The 22986-nt window shown below is 38.4% G+C and overlaps 1 protein-coding gene across 4 annotated transcripts in view; it reads left to right on the forward strand.

The window, feature by feature from the left end:
- MYLK (myosin light chain kinase) overlaps positions 1–22986 on the forward strand; it is a 181186-nt gene that overhangs the window by 134493 nt on the left and 23707 nt on the right. For all 4 annotated transcript variants that reach the window (XM_031590646.2, XM_031590647.2, XM_090143655.1 and 1 more), the window contains 7 exons: positions 1742–1792; positions 2702–2829; positions 6062–6215; positions 17333–17635; positions 20786–20824; positions 20923–21016; positions 22059–22262. In XM_031590646.2, the coding sequence (XP_031446506.1) occupies positions 1742–1792; positions 2702–2829; positions 6062–6215; positions 17333–17635; positions 20786–20824; positions 20923–21016; positions 22059–22262 (973 nt within the window). The remainder of the gene's footprint in view (positions 1–1741; positions 1793–2701; positions 2830–6061; positions 6216–17332; positions 17636–20785; positions 20825–20922; positions 21017–22058; positions 22263–22986) is intronic.

The following is a 22986-nucleotide window of genomic DNA, read 5'->3' on the forward strand; positions in this document are numbered from 1 at the left end:
TTAATTACTGCTGTTGAGCTGTCACTGACGAAAGGCCTCCTTGAGAGATATCCAATTCTTTTTTGATTCAGCCATAAGCACTGCAAGAATATCCTACCTCTTCATTATTGTATCTCATCTGCTTTGAACAAAAACGATACAGATAGAGCATATAGAAGCTAAGTATACTAAGAGAGAAAATAGCTATGCAATAGAATAGATCCTACAAAGAAAGTGAGAACAACTTCACTGCACAATGAAATATTCTGCAGAATGAACTGAACATTGATGTTGACTGGTAAACCATTATTTTTTTATTAAAGCATTTTGTCTTTTAATAACCTATAGTAAATCAGTTGTGACTTTAAAAATTAAATCAGTGTTCACACAACTGCCCATGGCTCGATCTGTAACATTAGATCCCCACAGTGAATTCACATGTCACAACTCCTTATTCTCAAGGTGTCAGGTGACACATTGCCTGTGTATCTTGCACAGCAAGTAGCAAAGGAGGTTGAAATAAAAATCTCTGTTGGTTTGGTGGGAGGGTTGTGAGGTTTTGTTTGTTTGTTTTTTTCTGCTCAATGTCTTCTGAATTCAAAATATCTTTAACAATGAACCAAGTCAAACCTTTTGAGAGTGTTATGGCTGTCACTATGCACATATAGAGATGCTGCCAGATATTCAAAAGCACGTGGCAGATACTGCCTCCACTGCAGAAAATAACATCTTAGGAGCCAGACTGGTTCAATCAAGCTGCCTACCTGAGCACAAGAAAAGAAAATATCTTCTCAGAGCAGAAGCACCTAATCTAAGTGTCTTTGGCAGTCTTTTAGTGGGTAAAAAGAGAGTGCTTTACAAGGAATTATTTCCTCCATTTCTGGAATTCAGTGGTTTGAAGGCATCCCATTCCGTTACATTTAATGGCCAGCGCTAGATGTAACTCTTATGAATTTGTCCTTTTGAATCTCTTTATGTTTCTATCGTGCAAAACATAACTTGCCTGTGAACATAACATGCGTGCCACATTTAAAACCACTTCTGTTTCTTTTTTATCTGCTCCCTCGTAATTCAAGTAGCCTCTAAATACTTTCTTTTTCTTTTTTTCTGAGAAATGGCAAATAGTCATTTTCTACCTATTTTTCTTCTCAGTTGTTTTTCTACTTATCATTCACAATTTTCTAGAACGTTGTCTTCTCAATATGTAAGTGCATAAGTGTCAAATGTTGGGCATATGACTCTTTCATTGTGAATATTAGCAAAAGTTGTCCCTACCTAAGGAAGAAGATGTGGCAGAGGAACTGATATGAGTGTTTACTGCCAGTACATTTCTCTTTGCTAGCTCACACGAGGCATAAGAAGTAGCATGTGGTACTCATTGTATAACTCTGAGCTTGTTCAGCATTGATGATGCTAGAAATTTTAGCAGAAATTCAGTATGAAGTAGATGTCTGACTAGTGTCTTCACCCCTGTTAAGCTGCTATAAGAAATGGAGTATGATGGAGAATGGGATATGTGTAGCAGATGACTTTGACTCTTTTAAAAAGTTCTAGTTTCAACTGTAAATATTCTGAGGATCATTCAGAATAATTAGTGGCTTTTTAAAGTATTTTAATTTCATTAGTTTAATATGCTGCAAGAACATAATAGATTTCCAAGTTCAAAAAAAGCATCACTGTGAATGTAAGCTTCACAGTTAATCTGCTTCCTTCCAAAACTCAAAACTTTTAATTAACTTTTTTTTTTTTTAAATATAATTAGGTGAAGCAACAGTGAAGAAGAAACCAGCTCCAAAGACTCCTCCAAAAGCAGGTAATCATTTGCATGTATCATCCTGTAGGAATTAATAATAAACCATTACTGTTTTAAAGATCAGTCAATGCACTTCTAAGTACAGCTAAATGTACTGTGCATTTGTGATTAAATGGTAGGTATATGTTCTGTGAGGAGAAAAATGGAAAGCCAAGCCTGTTTTACAAGCTTGTTCACAAGGTTACATTTGGCTAAAATTTAAATCATGAGCATACAAAAATAATTCCTACTATTGAATAAACTACAGCAAAATTCTATAGCTTGTCAGCACTGTAACTCCAACCCTTCTGAATATCCACAACACAGCTTAGCCTTCAGCTAAAGGGTTTTTCTATGTATCACAGGATGCCAAATCTGTATAAGCACATGCCACTGAAAAGCTGAAAAATCAAAGATTATTCTGTGCCTGTGTAATAGATGTCCCACATGAAGCTCACCTGGCCGTTGAACACAGATGGTCAAAGGCAGCTACCAAGTTTTAGATTTTCCAAGTGCTGTTGTTATGAAGCAAGTTTGCAGTCTCTGCCAGCATATGCAAACTGAGATGAGGCCAGAAGGGACCCCTTTTCAAAAATGCGAAGTGAAGGAGAATCCTACAGCACATCTAGTGAACTGTTTGTTTGGAACTGGTGAACAGTTTCAGCAGCTTTGGCATTTGTATTTCTGTATGTTGGTCTTGTATGAGCAAAATTCTGATGTGTACATTGCTATTGCTTCTTTACAGTGGAATAAATAATGTTTACAGTGTTGTTTTATTGCAAACAATAGGTATGTGCCAATCCATGTTTCAGATGTGGCTCTGAAACTGTTGAGCTGAGAGAGAAATGTATTTTGAATTTTAAGAAAAATAGGAAGTATAGTAACATAAAGGGATTGGTGGTGTTTTTTTGTTTGTTTTGTTTTTATCAGCTACTCCACCTCAGATTACTCAGTTCCCAGAAGACAGAAAAGTCCGTGCTGGTGAATCAGTGGAATTGTTTGCCAAAGTGGTAGGAACAGCACCCATAACTTGCACCTGGATGAAATTCCGTAAGCAGGTAACTTGTTTTCTGATCTCTTTAACAACTGGGGAAAAAAACATAGAGCTGGACAGGAACTCCATCAATCCATCTCATCCATTTCTCTTCTCCAGGACCTGGCAGTGTTCATGTCATTCCTGACATATTTTTCTCACTGTTGCTGAAAACATTACAATGATGGAGATTTCACACCCTTCATTGACAACCTACTTGCAGTGCTTAAATATCCACAGTGTTAGATGTCTTTTTCCTCACACCACACCTAAATATTTCTTGTTACAGTTAATACTCATTGCTGTCTGTTCTGTCTCTATAAAAAAAAACAATTACTGTTTCTTTGAGAAAATCCTTGGAGCATGTAATTAAAGTATAGGTGATGCAAAGAATATGGTTACTTGAAAGGTATTTGTCACAGGAAATACTTCTTTCCTTTAGAAACAACCTTTTCTTCATTGATGCTTGGTCTAAATCAATGACAGAGGACAAAAGGGGGTGTAAAAATCTTGAATAAAATATCTTAAAAAACAAATGTCACCATGCAAGGCAAATCAGCAGTTGTGTTTCTCTCATCCCCTGGGCTTAAAGTTCTTTCTACTTGAATTACTTTTTATTGAATTACACTGCATGTGTCCATAAAGGCAGCTTATAAAAAGAGTTTCTTTAATGAATAATTAAAACACTTAAAACCAAACAATGCAATATGCAAGTGCTGTGTTAGGATAGAGCAAATATAAATATGTACTGTAGCTGCTATTGTGTTTATTTTATTCTGAACTTACTATGCACTCTATAGAACATAAACAAAAACAGCTCCTTCTACAAGGAAGTTTAGACTGTAAATTCAGATGGGTCAGCATTAAATTGAAAGAGTTCAAAACAGTCTGCTAGTCCAAAAGATCCATCTTTGCTAACCTCAAATAACCTCTTACTTTAGGAGAAAGAATATGGTGTAGGTTTTTGGGTTTTTTTTCCTGAACTCCTGAATTTCCTTCAAATTCTTTAGTGTAGAGATTGAAGATTAAAAAAGATTTACTCATTTCAGCAATAATAGCCCTCAAGTGATATTTAACTCCCTGTTTTGCTGAGCTCTGTCTTGGCACAGCAGTACAGTGTGCCCCTCATAGGTGAGTTTCTGATATGTTCACAATTCTGTGTTCACCACCAAGTATAACAATCCTATTTACATAGATTTTGAGTTCGTTTTTATATTAAAAATCTAAGTGAAAACAGAGACCAGCATTTCATCATACCCATAGCAGCTTCATAGTCTGTGATTTTTTTCATTTCTAAAATGATAGTTAAAATAATCATCTTTATACCTGCTTAATCATTTTCTATGAGACAATTTAAAGATTTGCAAAATTGTACATTACGATGAGATTTTTTTTCAGGTATGTCAGGATGAAAAGGAATTGATATAGAAAAGAAAAAGCATCATAAACAGTGCAGAAGGATAAGTGAGGGCAGCTGTATTTCACTTTTTTAATTAAATCAGGAACCAACTACTATGTATTTTGCTGCATAATTATTTTAATTTCTTTTTCACATACATTTCATCGCATTGTTTTTTTTTCTTCTGGATTTCTTCCTTTTCTATAAATGCAGATGATTTTGACTCTGTTCCATTTCCATTTGTAAAAGTGAAAATCACTGTAGTGTTCTTACAGTCTTCCTGGGGACTATCTGTAGTTGTTTCAGCAAAGCCAGAGTGGTTAATTCTGATTTCAGCCCTTCCGCTGTGTACTGCAGTAAGCAGAAGGGATTCGTCTCCTCTGTGCTCCTTCCTCACATTCCCTCAGGTTCAAAAATGCCACAGTGGCCTCCTACAGGTATGATCTGGATGAATATATTGGCTGAAACAAAGGAAATGTCACCTTGTGATGACCCATATAATTGTATGTGACAGCAATCTAGTGGAGTGATGCTCAGCTAAAACAGAGACAGCTTCTGAAAGCCTCTTCTATTAGCAGAGTAATAAAATGAATTTTTTTTTACCCCCCAGTTATTGGATATTCTTAACTATAGCCAGTGTATTTTTTTTTTGGTTCTCTTACTATTAACTAATTCTAATGAAGCAAAACATTACAAACCAGTGTAGAATCTCAGAAGATCATGGGGAAGAGAAAAACTTTCAGAGTAGTTTAAACTGTAATCCTACATAATCCCATTTAATTATTTTCTATTCCAATTACTGTAGGAACCATTTTCACAGGTTACTTCTGGGCATATAGCAATGTGCATGTCTCATCTCAGCTGAGGAGAAAGCAGAGCAAGTCCTGCTTTTAGCCTTGTAATTTCTGATTCACTGAATATACGTGACAAGATATGTCAAACTAAATAGCCTTCATTTTTATTGAAATTCTGAGAATAGTTGGAAGAGTCTCTTATCTAAGAATTATCTAAGAAGGAAGTGGTGGGAGAAGGGCATTGACATTGTTGTCTGCTTCATAAGAACACAGGGTACAGAGTCTATAATTGCAGCATAGCATTATGAGTTTTAAAATAATCTTTCATGTCTCCAGTTAATACTGATTAAAATCTAAGTCCCCTTGGTCATTTATGCTATGATAGCTTTGTTTCAATTAAAAGCTAGTTCTTAATATGCCTGTGGTATTTAGCTGAGATTTCAGGTTTTGCCTCTCCAGAAAATAAATATGCCTTATGATGGCTAATCTGCAGTTTGTACTTCTCTCTGCAGAGCTGTACCATTACATCTCCATTTCAGGCAACAATATCTTCAGTTGTTCAAAACCATGAGACTGTTACCATGATTTATGTTGAAGTACAGAACAAGACTTGTTGAGATGAGAGGGTAAAAGACACAGCTATGGATGATTTACACATTTGGAAAGACAAATGAATTAGGATGATGAGGGCTAAACCCTTGTGCCACTGTGATCTCTGTGAGATATGTGAGACCAAAGTTTTTTTGCGTGCTTATTACACAGTGTGCATTTTAAACCTGTAGAAGAGATGGTAGAAAGCAAAGCCCCTGCTCTTTAGTGGAGTCCCACAAGCATCAATGCTCCTTATTTCTGTTGCAGGAATGGAGCTATTGTAACATTCCACTGCATTTCTAGATGACTTGAGTCGACTACATTCTTTACCAGCTGAACATAGTCACTGCTTGGATAGAGTTATCTGCAGATGACCATCCTAACCTTGTGTTTTATGTACTTTGAGCTCTTACAAGTATGAAGATAAAGAAATTCCTCCCGTAAGATCTTTTTTTTCTTTTTGAACTTGGCAGATTCAAGAAAATGAATATATCAAAATTGAGAATGCTGAAAACAGCAGCAAGCTAACAATATCATCGACAAAGCAGGAACACTGTGGATGTTACACACTAGTTGTAGAAAACAAACTTGGCAGCAGACAAGCACAAGTCAACCTTACAGTTGTTGGTGAGTCTGTAATAATGATATAGAGTTATACTTATTCTAGACATTGTTCTTTATTTGTTTAATAGTGTATATGATGATATGCAAAAAACAAATAAATAAAACCATCAGATAAGTTAAGAAGAATGAAGCAAAAAAACCAATTCTTTAAAAAACATGTAGGCTGGACTGTGGCACTGTAATAAGCGTTATAAGTAATTTCAGTGGGGCCATACTGTGTTTTATTTTCAAAAATTACTAATTATAGATGGAGGTACAAAATACAAGAAAAAAAACAGAACAATTCATGCCTCCATTTCTGGTTAGGTACAACTGCAGTCCATCTTTTTCCATTTAACATTTGTAGCATTCAGATGTTTGCCAGACTGCAAATTTTAGAAGTGCTGGTTTAGGAAGGACTGAGATGGCCTCTCTTAAACTGGAAACTTGAAAACATCCTGTTGCTTGGAGCAGGGAGGTCTTGTCCTTGTAATTGCAATTCCTACCTTTGTCCGCTTGTTTTATAGGGGCAGAAAGCGATGGGTAGAGACAGTCTGTTTTGAATATAAAGCCCTTTATATTTGGATGTCTGTATCACACATGTATTCTTAAATATGCGTGTAAACTATGAGAGAATGAGAGCATTTTAAAGTTTCAAAAAGCCATATCAGATGACAGCTTCAGAGCATCAAGTTTGTTGTAATGGACTGTGGACAGCTACAGATAATTTTAGACTGGCAGACAGTTTCAGTGTGTTTGGAGATTTAACTGCTGCCCTGGTGAGTATCAGGGAAATCTAGGCTGTGATACCGAGTTTTGCAAGGGGCAATGAACCCATCTTGACATGGATACACAGCAAGTGGTTCCCATGCAAATCTAAGAAATTTCTACAACAGAGATTGAGGTCTGGTTAAAACATCAGTCTGCTTCCTTCTGTTCTCTGTGGCCTGCAGAGGTGTTTTGACATGAGGACCCCTCCCCTTGGGGAGGGAAGAGCCCAGGTATTTGGACAAATTCTAATTCAAATAGCAAGTCTTCATCCTATCACACAGTCATAACTGCATTGGCTCTGCTGTCTTAACAGATTGTGGGCTAGTGAGTAAGTAAGCAATGTGTGCATAATGCCAAAAGTAAAAATCTGACTCCAATGAAATCCATGGCAAAATACCACTAATCCAAGTTGAACTAGAAATTTATTCCAGCAATCCAGTGCAATGGATAATGTTCAAAGTTTAATGAGTAGAATCACACTTTCAGTTACAACAACCACTGTGAAAGAGAGAATATCTTCAGTTGAACACTATTGAGTGTATTTTCAACACAGGCCACCTGATTATTTAACTTCTTTTGCCCAATCTCTGGCACTGGGTGCAGTTAAAAATAACAATAAATGAGTATAAATATCATGTAGACGCCAGCAACATGCCATAGAACGCAAGTAAGCATTTTCACTTGATATATACATAAATCATATCACTCCTTCCAATAGTAGGTTGTACATGTCAGAAGTATAGCTAGGTTAAAAATAAACGCTGTGAAGGATTGGTCCTCAAATAACCATCGTATATATTATTCTGGCTACAGCTTTTGTGATCTAAGCCCCAACACAACTGACTAGCAGCCAGAGGTATGGCAGGAGATCATTTGCTCTTCACGTTTCCCTTTTTATTACTCCTTCCTGGGCAGCTGCTACAGGCTGCTAAATGTAGGAAGTTATTGGGCAAGATGGATTTTTTTCTAGATGAATTGGTCCAACAGTGCCTATGATCTTGTCATTAAGTGAACCTTGCCTCGTCATTATATAAGTCACTGTTTTATATCTGTTGGAGTTAATTGGTTTGAGAGTCTTTGAATTCTATAACCTTATAAAGCTTCATCTCAACCTCCTGCTTTGCTTTTCCATAAGAGAGAAATGTGCCAGAGAACAGTGGGATTCACAGAGATGCTTTTAGGAGAGTTGAGTGAAGAATCCTTACAATGTGTTCAAGTTTGCCATGCATTTTGGCTGATGACAAGAATGAATTCCCTTTTGTAAAATTGCCAAGCTCTTCAGTGAGATGTCTCACTGAGGTCAGCACTACCAGAAGCATGACAAGGCTCCTAGTTTGCTCTATATGCATTTTAAGGCCAGATTCTTTAATCTGGGTACCCCAAAATGTGAGGAAGGATGGTAAAAGTGTCTCCCTTCTAGAGGGAAGGTTTGAATCTCACTGCTGAGAAAAATCCTTCACTCTGTTTGCACTTTGAAATGATGGAAAGTGTTGTCTTTTCTCCAAAGTTCTAGTCAGAATGGGGAAGCTGTGCTTCTCTAAGCGTGCAAAACGTAGAGAACTCTAAATATAGCAAAGCTCATCCTTATTTCTGAATTCTCACCTGTCTGTACTCTGCTCTGTTCAAAGTACCAGGAAGGAACTTGCCCTCGCTCCCACATTTTTAACATGGAGAAAGCCCTAGTGCTAGAGAGTAGATTTCATCTGCAAGCTTAACTAATCTAGGCATTGATTCTGACACTCAGAGTTTGAGGAGTGTATGATGGGAAAAGAAGCACTTGAAAGAATCCCAACTTTGTTCTAAGGATTTTTATTTATTTATTTACTTATTGCAATTATAATTAATATCTATGAGCTTGTGGATCAAACCAGTTATCCATATCGATGTATCAAACCACTTATCCATTAAACTCAGCCTCCAGAGTGAGCTGCTTGCAATCCACACAACAGATGCACAAATATTCAGTTAAGTTAGAGGAGACCCTTCTAACTGATTGGCAGTGTGGTGTGATGATGAGCACACGGGACTGAGCCACAGGGGCAGTTTGAGCTTACCATTGATTCAGTGTCTAACTTTGTGCCTGTATAAGCACTAATAATACTGAGAGACCTGAAGCAGAAGACATCCAAGTTGCCCTTAAAGAACAGACTGTTCTCAAAGTGCCCGTGTTGAGTTTTTCTCTATTGTCAAAATTAGCTCTCTCAATTAAGCAATTCCATTAGTTGAAACATCTCTCTAGGGGGATTTCTGCAGCATGTTTCTGCTCCAAATCCAAATCAGCCTGATGTGGGACTGAGCTAATGATTCACAGCAGACACTGTATCAGATTAAAGCAGACTTCTGCTGCCAAAGCTATATTAAGTGAGCCAGTGATGTGCAGAATGTACGATAGGACTGATTTAAGAAAGGCAGAGCCCTCACTCTATGGTGATAGCAGGGAATATTCATTCCTTTCATGCCATTTATTGGCTATATCTGGGTAAATATATCAAACTGCTGTTTCTGAACGTTTTAGATATGTGACAGGAATGCCTCAGTCTGCAGCCATTTTTGAAAAATAAATTTGGTCTTCATATCAGCTGAAGCTGGGTAGTGTGACAAAGAGTCAAAAAAATAATATTTAATGAGGAGAATTTGTCAAGGAGAATAAGTGGTCTATTTGGCAGCTGTGCTGTAAACTGCTTGCATGATTCCGGGCAAAATGTGTAATGTTTCCATGCCTGATATATAGGGGTATTGAAGTGTTCAGTGAATACTTTTGGTATGGGTGAAGATTTTTCATACAGAACTAAAAGCACAAATACTGCCTACCTGGGGCATAAATTTAATCAACTAAGTATTTTAAGTCCTTTAAATTTGTACTGTTTCAGTTGTAGAGTTGTATAAAAATTATGGTGGTGATTAGTGATCTGTATGGCAGATACATGGAAAAGAATAAGAGCAATATCTTTATAATCTGAAAAGCCCAAAGATAATTGTTCTGGTATATTTATTATGCTGAGCAGCTGTGTACATAACGTACACTCTGTGTCCTCTGCACAGCGATAAGCCAGGAACTTAAGTATACTTACATATTAGCACATTCCATACAGATGTGCAAGCAGTATAATACGACTTTAATAATACCTGCTGCTCTGTGTGATGCTGTGATTCCCTGCTTGAGTGAGGATGGAGAAATCGCATTCTGTGGCAAAACTTATTTCCCTGCCTTTAGCAGAATATGTCTGAGCAGTCTCCCAAGCAAAAATGAAAACACTAACTTGAGAATTTGCATGAGAATAAGATTAACACTAACTCCAGTAGTCAGTGAACATAGTGGTAGACTTACTAATTATTATATGAAGGACTTTGTTCGGATTCAGCAAGGAATATAGCTGTACTAACATTAGTTCTTTGCTCTTAAATTCTATTGTAAGGAAATGTAGTAGCATAATCATCAGTTAACAGTGGCACTATCAGCATTTCTGTGAGTGCCTGAGAGGTCTGGCTTGGGGCTAGCTGCTCAGTGAGTGGATCCAGTAGTGTGAGAAACGGTGTGTTCCTGTCTGGGAAAGCAAGCGCAGGCATCAATGAAGCAAGCAACAGAAAACAAGGCAGCTCCAGAGCACTGACATGACTGCTTCTGAAACTTTTTTCAGTCTCTTTTGAGGAGCACCAGATTATATCTTGCAGAAGTCATGTGATTCCCTGTTTACATCTAGGGTCCAAGAATGCAGTGAATTTCCCAATAGTATGTGGGTGGATATGACCTCTAACCTCTCACCTTTTAAATTCCTTTGGATTGCTGGAGGATTTTTGTCATCAGTTTTCTGTTTAAAGGGCAATTAGACTGACAGTTAAGGAAGAGATGTCTTACGCTGCCGATGGTTTTGTTTCTGTTGTTGTAGTTCAGGAGTGTTATAACTCTCATTGTCAAGTCTCCCCTCTAATGCTTGGTGGCCCAACTCCGCAGTCACATCAAAACTAAATTATGTCTGCAAGGTTAGAGCATATAGAGGACAAACAGCTTATGTTGTCTTATCCATCAGTGCTGGTACATTGATCCCTTTATTCTCTGAAGACCCATCTAGTTTCAATGTCATTTCTGCTAGGAAAAATTCCAACAGAACAATCTATTTCGTTTTTTCCCTCATACTTATCTTCACTTGTTCTTTCCCAGTAAAGTAAAGGAAATGTCATGGAAAAGGAAATATTCTCAAACTTCCTGTATTTTACCTGCTGTTAAATACTAGGAATTTCTTAGTTCAATCAAGGAGTGATTGATTCATCGTGACTCCAGTTCTGCACATGAACTCAGTGTTCCTAGGACCTAAACTCACACTGCAAAGATTTGGAATCAGCTTACAGTCTCACCAAGGCAAGACTTAAAACTCACCTTGCTTTTCACTAGGCAGGTATCAGAGCTCTTGTTCAACCAGTTATCAAACCAGTTGCCCAATGTGTAGCACATGAGTAATCTGAATAGCTTGTTGACTCAGGGGCATAACAGATGGTTTAGAAAATGGGCTCCTGAGAATGCATTAGATATATTTGTTTGTACCACTGGGCCCATGGCAGAAGGAGATGTTCTTGTGCTGAGGGCATATGCGTAGGAGTGCTGAGCTCTGGTTTCATTCCCAGCTCCATTCTCATGCATGTCCTTGGGCAAGGTCATTGCACTCCTGCATGCCTTAGTCACCCCACTGGCAAATTGGGAAAAAAACGACACAAGGCAGTGCTGCAGGCCTTCTGTGTTCACGAGCTATTTTATCCACAGGTCTGAAAAATGCAGTGTTTAAATAACAGCTAGAGCTGTAGGGAAGGGCCCCAATTCATGAAGGCTAGCGCAAGTCTTCTGTATGCATTAAAGGGGAGAGGAGAATTTCAAACTCTGACAAAGCTGTAGCTGTGGAAATCCCCTGAGCTAAGGGACTTTGTCCATGAGGTCGTTGGCTCCCGCTGCAGAGGCTGCTTCAGTAGGAGAAAATTTCCTCTTCCCTTGTGTTGTTTTGTGGGAGAATGCAGGATTTTTTTTCTAGTTTATGTCAAACCTGTGGTGCAGTAACATCCAGCAGGATATTACCAGGTAATATAGGATAGAAAGGGGTAAGAGTCTCTCTACTTATAGCAGTTCCCTCCTTTGGAAAAAAAAAATCTGCAGGGCATAGTTTTCCAAGCACAGCTGAGAAGTCTGCCATGACCCCAAGCTCTGTCAGCAATAATGCAGAGTTCAGTTATGGCCTTTTATGGTTTCGCTTTTCTCCTGCTGATGAATTTCAAATGAAGGCTCTGCCAGTGCTGTCGGCATGGACAGTGTTCAACTGGCTTTTGCAGCATATTAAATACCTTCTCTGGCTAAACATCTTGTGGAATGGAATTAAATTGTTTCTTTCTGTCTATTCTGTATCTGACAGACAAATATCACAACAGCTAATAATAGTATTATACAGTAATACGATAACTGGGTTTAGAAAGAAACCAAACCAATTTTGAGAATAGATAAAGAAAACTACTTCAGAGACATTGCTTCGGTGCTGGCTCTGTCAGTAAAAGAAAAATTAATCTTTTCAGGGACTGCAGTTATACTGTTCTGCATTTCCAGAGGTTTTCTACTGCAACAGCTGAAGAGAGCAGCAGAGCCCTGTGAGCTCCTAATATGCAGCAAGCCCCGGAGCTCAGCTTGGGCTTGGGCTGATCCTCACATCAAACAGCAGAGCAGTCGCCATTTCCCTGCACTCTGAGTTAGATAAGGAGAACACTGCCTTTTTTGGTCTCGTAGAGTGGTGCTTGTGTTCTGCAGGCTCTGTAAACTGAGCAGTGTTGAGAAGTCAGTGAGAATCTGGGTAGCACAGTTTCATGTTATGCGGGCGCCCTGTATGGGCTGGGCTTTGCCACCTATACAGGAAGAGAGAAAGTTCCTTAGGAGGAGGAATTTGGGTTTGTAGACCACTGAAAAAGACCAGGACTTCAAGTTGAATTTGGTTCTATGATAAACGTTATGCATGCATTTATGTCTCCCTTGGCTGCAAAGTAGCTTCTTTTCTAATCTGTACATAGCTGCTGGAGCACAAAGACCAGAGGACCTCTTTCACATCATCTCCACTCTCCTCTTACTTTCCTGTGCACAGCGTATAGCACACAGGAGCTGCTACTTCCATCTTCCCTGTAGTGTTAGTGACTGTGACTGTATGCAGTCTCCATGCAGCTGTGCAGAGCAGTCCCTAGGGTAGGTTGGAGGCCAAGTTAGCTGATTGGCCTTCTCCTTTGCTTGCAGCTGGCCTTTGTGAGCCAGTTCAGGGCAACCCTGCTGGTAACCCTAAAGAGATTACCTAGGGAGCTTTGTGCCTGAGACACACTTAACGTGTAGCTGTCCAACCCCCAGCTTACCTTGTTCACTTTTGCAGTTATTCTATTAGGCAAATAAGGAGAACACGCATCCTAGCAAAAGAAGTGTAAGTACTGTCCATTTCAAAGGAAGGTGGAGTTTTTAGGGTTCTGACCAAATTCAACAGTACTGTGGATACAGCCAATTTTATGGACACCATCCAGAGTACCATAAAGCATAGCTAAGACTTTGTTTTGGTGTTATATGCATAATGCAAGCTGGCCAAGACTGGAATGTCCCTGGTTTTGCATAGATAAGACATCTGATAGAGAACATACCTTTTTTCTTTTGCTGCAAATAATAGTGAAGCTGAATTTAGATATTGATGTTTAAAATCAATAGCTCCCCCTACCAATATTTCCTGTGGAAGTGTTTGCAAGGAACAGTATATTTTTCAATGCACTCACTTGTTTCTAGTTCACATTTTGACTTGAAGCACTGATTTAATACAGAATACCAAGAACAAAATTGTGGTCTAATGAAGTCTACGTAAAGTTCTTGTAATATAAGCCTAAGTGTGATGTATATGAGTGTAAAAGACTGCACATGACACAAATGAAATAGTGAAAATTGACAGCTCAAGGACATGAATGGTGCAATAAGCACCAAAACAGAAGGACAAAATAGGGAACTCCACACCCCATCTCACTGGATGTTTTTATTGGAAGCAGTTAATTGTGCTGATAGATATTTCATATTCCAGAAGGGAATGTAGTTTGGCAAAATATCCTAGCTTTCAATACAGACAGATGAATAAAGGGTAACCTTTAAAATCCCCATGGAATAAACTACTGAGAAACAAAACAGACACATGGAGAGACCATCTGCAAATTCTCTGAATGTGAAGAGCTGTGGAATACCATCCAGTCTGATATAAAATAATTTTTAACCACATTAAAATGCTATATATACATCTGTCATATTAAGAAAGAGCAAAGATTAGGCTTTCTTGTTTATAATCTCCCATAGCAGCTACTAACTCCATGTGCATACATTGAGCAGATCTGCAAGCAGCAGCACTTGGTAGGTTTCAAATCAAAAGTGCATCTTTCTGGCTTGAGCAAGTCCAGCCAGGGCTCCAGGTTCACTTATTCAAAAGTCAAAAATCACTTATTTTTCTTACTGGGAAAAAATATGTATATACTGCAATAGAAATACTCTCAAGATTGGCAGATATTAAATTAAAGTCATGTAGCATTTTCTTGACAGTTGACATCCCCTTGGCCATGAATGTTTTCTTCTCAGTGCTCACATGCTATAGCCTTGCTTTTGCAAACTATGCTGACAAAATGTGTTGCTGTTAACCAGGTAAGTGGAAATGGAAAGAGAGACCACCAAGGTAACTGTGCCTTAGGATACTGATATCAGAGAATCATAGAATGGCTTGGGTAGAAAGGAACCTCAAGGATCATCAAGCTCCAACACCCCTGCCACAGGCAGGGCTGCTGATCTCCATATCTAATACTAGACCTAATTAATTAGGCATATCTAATACTAAATATGGATTCAGTGTAGAGCTGTAGTCAGAAGCTATCAAACGTATGGAACACTATAACCCAGCCTTATCTCTTAAAACAGGTCTTAGCATTGGAACAAGCTACCTCTTTCTTTTTTTCTCTTTTTTTTTCCTTAAAATAAACCCGTATTGCCCACATTCAGCTGTGTGCATGGCAGATGTCAAATAACCTGTGCTACTTGGACAATTCCAACCAGACATCTCTGGTGTGTGATACACTACTGGTGTAGGTTTTTCTTCAAAGTGTTTCCCCTTGCTACCTGGAATTGCACTGTTCTGTTTGGATTTAGGATAAGTCAGCCGTTAGCCAAGTTATTCTCAGAATCTGCATTCTGAGATGATGCAATATGATTCTATAGGAGGAAAATATGACATACAGCCAAATATTCTTCTGACCAGATTTTCAAGAGGACGTAGGCAATATTGTTCCCTGCAAGGTCTTTATGGTTAATAATTTGTAGTGACAAACAGTTGGCCAGTTGGTACACAGTTGTGTACCACGCAAGCAGTTCTCTGGAGCCTGATGCAGTATTGTAAAAAGGTGGTTATATAGTGAATGTGAGCACTGAACTCTCGCTTCTTGCCACTCTGAGGAGGCTGGGGCAGAACTGTTCCAGAGAATAGGGCTGCTTCTCTTCAGGCATCAGGAGACTGTGATTCTGTCCTAGTCTTCTATAAATTTGTGCTTGTCAGTAGTCCTTTATATTTTGCCAGAGAGCGAGGCCAGTAAAATGTGACAACTAAGCAGGGCAATAAGCCATTCCAGAGGTTAAGAACATCATGTCTCTATTTTGTTTAACAAATGAAGTACATATAATAATGACTCTTAGTGGAACAGTGTTTTACATGTTGCCAAAATTAGTGCAGATAACCTCTGCTCCGGCCATCAATCTCTCTTCCACACAGGCATTGTCATGTTGAAGCTATCTACAAAGCCTTGGTGCTCATACCTCTTCTTACCTCGCAATGTTTTCCCTCATACTTAAAAATTCTATTTATACATCTCCTACTACTTATAAGCTGTGGATGAAGGTGGATATTCAGTGACAACTGACTTTTGCAGGGAAATTATTGGTCTATGGAACTCTGTAGAAAGAGGATGGCCCTGTTCCAGACAATGAAATGATGTTTAACTGTCTTGATCAGATTAGACTATCTTATTTTCCTTCTCTGTGAGCAAAACCACAGGAGTCAGAGAGGTCTTTCAGTCCAAGAACCAAAGGCATGATTGTGGCAAACTGTGGCCACTTCTGCTTGCTCTGTCATTTTCCTAAGAATGATAATTTCAGTATGGAGACATAACTGATATAGTCCACCAAGATAATGTTTTGATCGAAGTGCACATCAATTTCACCAGTATTTTGATGTTTTTACTGCTAAGAAAATTAGCTGTGTATTTTGGCTAGTCTGGCAGCTCTGCCTCTCTTAAGGAAAATGTAATAATGTCCATTGGCAGTTTTACCAGCAAAAGGGGATGGCATTTTAACAGTCAGCATCCATTGCAACTGCTATTTGTAGCATAACACTATCTTTTTATTTTTATCTTCTGTCATTTTATCCCATCCCATGATTTTTCATTCAGCCTTAGTCCACTAGTTCACCCAGATCAACATCATCATTATTTTGTAGGTTTTGCTAGATTACTTCTGAGAGGATTATTCCCAGAGAAGATATTTTGTTCCCCTTAAGTCTTCAAAGTGCTTAACTTCCATAACCCTTGTTTTAATCAGTTATTTTTTTAGAAGTTGGTTTTGTTTGTTTGTTTGTTTGTTTTTTGGCCTTAGATGAAAATTCATTTCAATAAATAGTTAATGATTAAACTTTATTCTGAAAAAGTTGTATAACTTCAAGGTTTTTGTATTGTCACACTCCTGCATAGCTGGTTGCTCATCTGCATGCCAGGTTCTACTGATATTGGCTCTAACCATGCAAATAAGGAATGTATGAATAAGTCTCTAGGTTAGGAAGAGCAGTTTGAAGTCTCTGTGTTCCACCTCCCCAGCAGTTTCCAAAATGTACGTGATCTGAAAGTCTCAATATTTAAATAATGCATTGTAAGTTGAATTCCTTTCCAACAAAAAGCACACTGAGCTTCTAAAGTCTGCTCACAGGCAAAGAAGTTCAATAAATTATTGGCAGACATCACCCTTCAAGAAGATCTGTGAGGGAGATTTTCTTTCAGTACATGAGGGCTGTGACTGGTTTTAGTCTCAGTAGTTCCTGTAATGATAGCTGCGAAGGGCATTAGGCTTCAGCATGGCTTAGCTAGACTCCCAGGGACTGAACAGCCCATGCTGAGGCCCAAATGGGATTGGCATCTATTTTCTTGTTCAGGTATCTCTGTTTGCCTGTGTTGCAGCTGTTCCCTTACTCTAATACAAACATGCGAAGCAGAGAAATGGCATGGAAGGGCCAGTAACCCCCTAACAGAAGTCTTGCCTCTTTCACATACAGTTGCATCTAACATGCTTTGTGTATATGTTTTTACAGATAAACCAGACCCGCCTGCTGGAACACCTTGTGCATCAGACATACGAAGTTCCTCCCTCACTCTTTCATGGTACGGCTCCTCTTATGATGGTGGAAGCGCGGTGCAATCCTACACGGTGGAGATCTGGAACTCAGTGGATAACAAATGGACAGACCTCACTACCTGCCGCAGCACGTCTTTCAACGTGCAGGACCTGCAGGCTGACCGGGAGTACAAATTCCGAGTGCGAGCTGCTAACGTGTACGGCATCAGCGAGCCCAGTCAGGAATCTGAGGTGGTAAAAGTTGGAGAGAAACAAGAAGGTTAGTTTTAAAGAGAACTTCTAAGAAATTTGCTTTAGAAAAAAGCAAATTTGCTTGCTGCTAGCCAAGCACTGAATACACAACAGAAATTGAGTGTCTCGTACCTAGGTATAGTTCCCATGCTTCAGATGCCAGCATGGTAGAGCACCTCTGTCCTGTTGCTCCTAATACTCTTGATTTTGTGAATTCAACACTTGTATCCTACTTGGCATGTTGAGTTTGCAACATTGTGTGGTGCTAAAAATATTTTTGATTCCACTTGGATAGGTGTGTAAAACTACTGTTTAGTATCTCTTGACTCTTACTGTTTGCTTATCATCTTCTCAAATGGGAAGAGCTGGTGCATTTTAGAAATTACTCTGAAACTCGTACAAATATTTTAAACACACACAAAAAAATCAACATTATTTTTGACAAAACAGATATTGTACATAGATTTCTGTGCAAATCCACAACTACCTACTGTGCAAGAATCACATTTATACACCTACCACACTGAAAATCCCAGAACTGGGTACCAAAATGATGGTTTTTTTCCATATTTCCAGGTTTTAGGGACTGGTCTGCGTGTTGTCTCTCTCCTTCCTTACTTGTGTATGCAAGCATTGGAGTTCTGAGTGTTGTAGATAATCTTTGGACTGATATCTTCCATTGCACAGAAAGGCAAAATGATAGCAAGGTGGTGCAGCACTGAAAAGCTCTGTAAGCCACTCGGTAGGCACTTCTAAGCAAAATAAATTGTGTTCCTCTTTGGGTGCTGACTTGGATGCTTTCTGAGAAATTACTTTCCTCTATTAAAAAGATTTAGAATCTGATGTAAATCAGGATGCAGATTCTCTTCAAAGAGGAATAAATACCATTAAGAGTAGCAATAAATTTGAAAGAAAGTGAGATATTATTAACGCTTCATAATAAATTTCCCTGTGTTTGAATGCTCTCTTTCTTTAGTTGCAGGGCAAACATCTTTTAGAGTTGGGGATGTGACTTTTCCTGAGAGCAAGATATATGCGTACTGGACCAAAGCAAACAAGCAATTTTTTAAGACCGACAGTTTTTATACATAGTTTTAATACAAAGAACCTATAGAGTGTACAAATTATTGTGATAAATATTTTTAATAGCAAAATGTTTCTTTGGGTGAGAAAAAAATTGCATTTTGTTTGCAGGAGGGTGGGTTGTCTTTGTGTTCTTAATTCCAGAACTTCTTGTTTTCTGTTCTTGATGCTGCAGCTAGCATGAAGAAAGGACAAGTCATATAGAGCATGATTTTTCAAGTGCATGAGTATAGCTTTAATTAGAGGCAGTGGAAAATGCGTGTGTTCAGCAACTCTGAAAGTCAGGACATTAAATTGTCATCTATGTAAACACTTAGCTGAGTAACAGGGGATTTTCCATTACTGTCAGAAAGAGTGATTACTAATTTTCACACTGAGGTGGCTGGTACACATCAACAATCCCAACAAAATCCTAGTGAAGAAATGTGTGGGTAACTCTTCACTGTTAATTTCAAGAAAGCAGCTTTAAAATAAAGTTGTAAGTCAGAACATATTAAAGTAGACATTGCCATGTTTGAGGAAAATGTGGTGCCATTGGGAAAGTTTCTAGCACAGCTACTCAGAGCTTACCAAGCTCAGATATATTCTATTTATTTAATTTAGGCTTCCACTGGTGGACCAAAATGTTTCCAGTTCATGTCTTCAGTATCGTGTCTCTCCAGAACAGGGAACTGACTTCTTTGTCTGTCTAATCACTATTTGGCAGAAGCTAATAGCTGGCAGCAAGGTTGGGATCAGCTCCCTTATGCAGCCCTTAAAAGGGGAGGAAAATGTGATGTGCTCTCTGCAAGTGTGGTTTCTAGCTGAGGAAGATCTGAGGACAGCTACCCATGCATGGGGAGGGTTTGCTTCCCTCCCTGCTCTTCTGGTAAATGACTGCAAAGCAGCTACTCTGTGCTGGGACATACAAGGGGTTGCAAATCCTGCAAAAAGAGAGGGGGGCTTTAGGAACAGATTGTAGACCTGATTGTCTTTGCCACCAAAATACAGTTGCAGCTTTATATGTTGGATAGGTGATGCCTGTCTCAGACCAGTTATCTGTGCTCCCTTCACCCTGTCTTTCTGTTGTTTTCTTGTCACCTACTGCACCTAGCTCTATATTCTGAAGTTCATGATGGCATACAGGGTATCACATTAATGTTTCATAACATAAATTAGTTGACACAGTGGGGATAAATCACTTGGTTGGGCTTGCACTCTACAATGAAAAACTGCAGCTTAGTCAATTACAGGGAGAGTTGTTCAGGTTTCTGGAACTGTCTTTGCAGTTGCTCAAATTGCTGGTCATAGCCACAAGTCTTAGGAACAAGTCCAAGCAGTGTAAGTAATATATAACAGCATTCCAGCAATGGCCCCTTTGCTTCATTCTTGCAGGCAACATAAGAAATAACACAAAAACCTACTGACAGTTCAAGTACATGAGAATTAAAAATAAAAATTGGAACACTCAGGCCAGCTTTCACTGTTTTGTGTCATTGAGCTTGCTAACATCTCTGTCTGCCCTTGGGTCCTGCAGAACAGATTCTCCATTTGGATATCATCAATTTCAAAGTTCAGTCGTACTCAGGAAGGTGCACGCTCTCCAAATTTTCTAGTTGTCTTGAATCTGAAAAATGTGTCTGGAGCTCTGCAGGAAATCATTCTATGTATGACTGTGCTTTGCTCTTGGTCTCGCAATGACAAAATTGCTTTGAAAAGCCAGAAGAGGATTTGTCATCAAATCAGAAGTGTAGTTTTCGATTTTAATATATTTAATTTATTTTCTATTTCACTAAGACATTCCTAAAGCAATTTATTAGGTGACTGTGAATTGATTCAGAATGCTCATGTTTCTAGTAAGGAAGTAAAAAGCCAAGCAGTGCAAAACACGTGAACTTTATTTATCAAGAAACAATGACTAGATTCTGACTATGTAACTAATAGAAATAAAGAAGTGGTGAAGAGATTTTCATTATGAAGTTAATTCCCTGACTGTTTTTGATGCTTAGCCATAGAGTCTACCAGTTACACATGTGTTACTGTGAATAACATGGTTGTTATTTTTAAGTACCATATCCTATTTAACGAGCTATTCATGTCTTTATTCCCTTCACAGAAGAACTTAAAGAGGAGGAAGCAGAGCTATCTGACGATGGTAAGAATGTCATATTTTAATCAGAACAAACTAAAAACTCTAATTTAAATTAATGTTTTATGGAGATTTTAATCATGGTCCTTAATCCTTATTTGTAGAAGGGAAAGAAACAGAGGTCAACTATCGGACAGTTACTATTAACACTGAACAGAAGGTTTCAGATGTCTATAATATTGAAGAAAGACTGGGATCGTAAGTACATTATTGTGCCTTTAAAGACACCTTGTTTTTCAAGCTACCAGGCAATTACACAGTTTAGTCACTCTCACTCTGACAGCATCTTGTACTCCTAGCATTCCAGCAAGGCTCCTCTGTTGCTATCAAAATAAATTCTAATATATGTCAACCTCCAATGCATAAAGACCCTTTATTCCTATTAATTGATATTTTAAAATAGACATTACGTGCATTTCTGGCAAGGAAAATTGGGCCTATGTATGAATAAAGTGAGAGGATTCGTTCATTGTTCAGTGCTCTGAAGTCTAGCTGAGAAAAGAAGAACACACTGTGCACTTGCATTTCCATTATACCCATTAGTGGTAACAAGATTATCCTGCCCACAGGCTAGGATCTCTGCTGACAGTGGTCATAATCCCAAGAGCATTAATAGAATTGCTCAGTGAAGGTCAGTGATTAGCCTGGCTGTGTTTCTCAGTGCTCAAACTCGTGGTTATGTGAATTGCATGCCATGGTAATCTTTGAGCAATTTGTGCTGCTGGTGGTGCTGAAGGCCAGGGATGATGTATGCTTCACTTAACAGATCCGTCACTTCTAATTGTTAAGTGTATCACATAGGTGCAATTGTACTTATGCAACAAAGTGAATCAAAAGTACTTGAGACCCTTACATTCAAATTGTAATTTCACCTACATCTTGAAATGTCATGTCATAGCTGAGGTGTTTCCTCTCTGCTGCCCTGCAGAGGTGTATGGCCTTTAGAAAAAGGCGTGCAGAAGAATTAGAGTCATATGAATGAAAGCCTGGTTCTAGGCTTCCATTTTTTGAAATTTCTTGTATGAAAGAATTGTATAACCGGAGTCTCTCAAAATATGGTACTCATCAAAATTTCTTGTAGGTTATTTGCCATAAAATCAGTATGGAAGAGTACTTGATATGGTAGTATTTTTTTATTTCAGATGGATGTGTTTGCACAGGAATATTTTGTAAAATGTTACTGGTCATGGTGGACAATACATTGTGAAAACATTTTATGGAAATAGATATATGTTTTCAGGGGGAAATTTGGACAAGTCTTTAGGCTTGTTGAAAAGAAGACTGGAAAAGTGTGGGCAGGAAAATTTTTCAAAGCATATTCTGCAAAGGAAAAAGAAAACATAAGGGATGAAATCAGCATCATGAACTGTCTACATCACCCAAAGCTCGTGCAATGTGTAGATGCCTTTGAAGAAAAAGCCAACATTGTCATGGTCTTGGAAATGTAAGTATAAAGCAGATCATACTAACAAAGTTAGTAACATTGAAATGAATTATGCATCCAAAAGCAGCAACATATCTAAATATGAGAGACTGTCAAAAGTGGGTTTTCAGCCCTCAGAAACTTTCCTGATCATTTATTTAAGTCCTTTAAACTTAAGTAACCCCACAAAAATAGTGAAGATGCATTGCAGCCTTTATTGAGTTTGTTTTTGGTCTGGTGTGTGTGGTGCTTTTCTGCAGCTCGCTCTTCTATTGCCAGCTTAGGAGAGGAGAGAAGAAAAGTTAACTGTAATTCGGTCTCACATTTAGAACCAAAAGATCCTTAAGAAGTAGAAAAATATCCTTCTTTAAGCAGTTCTAAACAGGTATTGAGGAAGTTTGTGTCAATTTCACAAATTTCACTGACCAGTTGTCTCTTACAAAGAGCTGAATATTAGTTCATAACAGACTGTTAGAGGGGAAAAATATGCTTGAAAATGCAAATTTCAGAGCTATATTCTAACAAAATAGTTGGGTTTATGTGACAAATTCATCTAGGCAAATTTATAGTACCAAGAAGCATTGGAAGTGCTTCAGTCTTTATATCCAATTTTGAGATTTTTAAGATATCTTAAGGGTTTTGTCTGATGTGTTTTTCCTGCAACAACATAAATACTGATTGTATAACATTTATTTGTAGTAAAAGCACCATCCAAAAAATGCCCACAGATAAGCACAGTGCTGTA

The sequence above is a fragment of the Phasianus colchicus genome, chromosome 7, assembly GCF_987193195.1.
Source record: "Phasianus colchicus chromosome 7, bPhaCol1.hap1.1, whole genome shotgun sequence".
In the NCBI taxonomy this organism is placed as follows: domain Eukaryota; kingdom Metazoa; phylum Chordata; class Aves; order Galliformes; family Phasianidae; genus Phasianus; species Phasianus colchicus.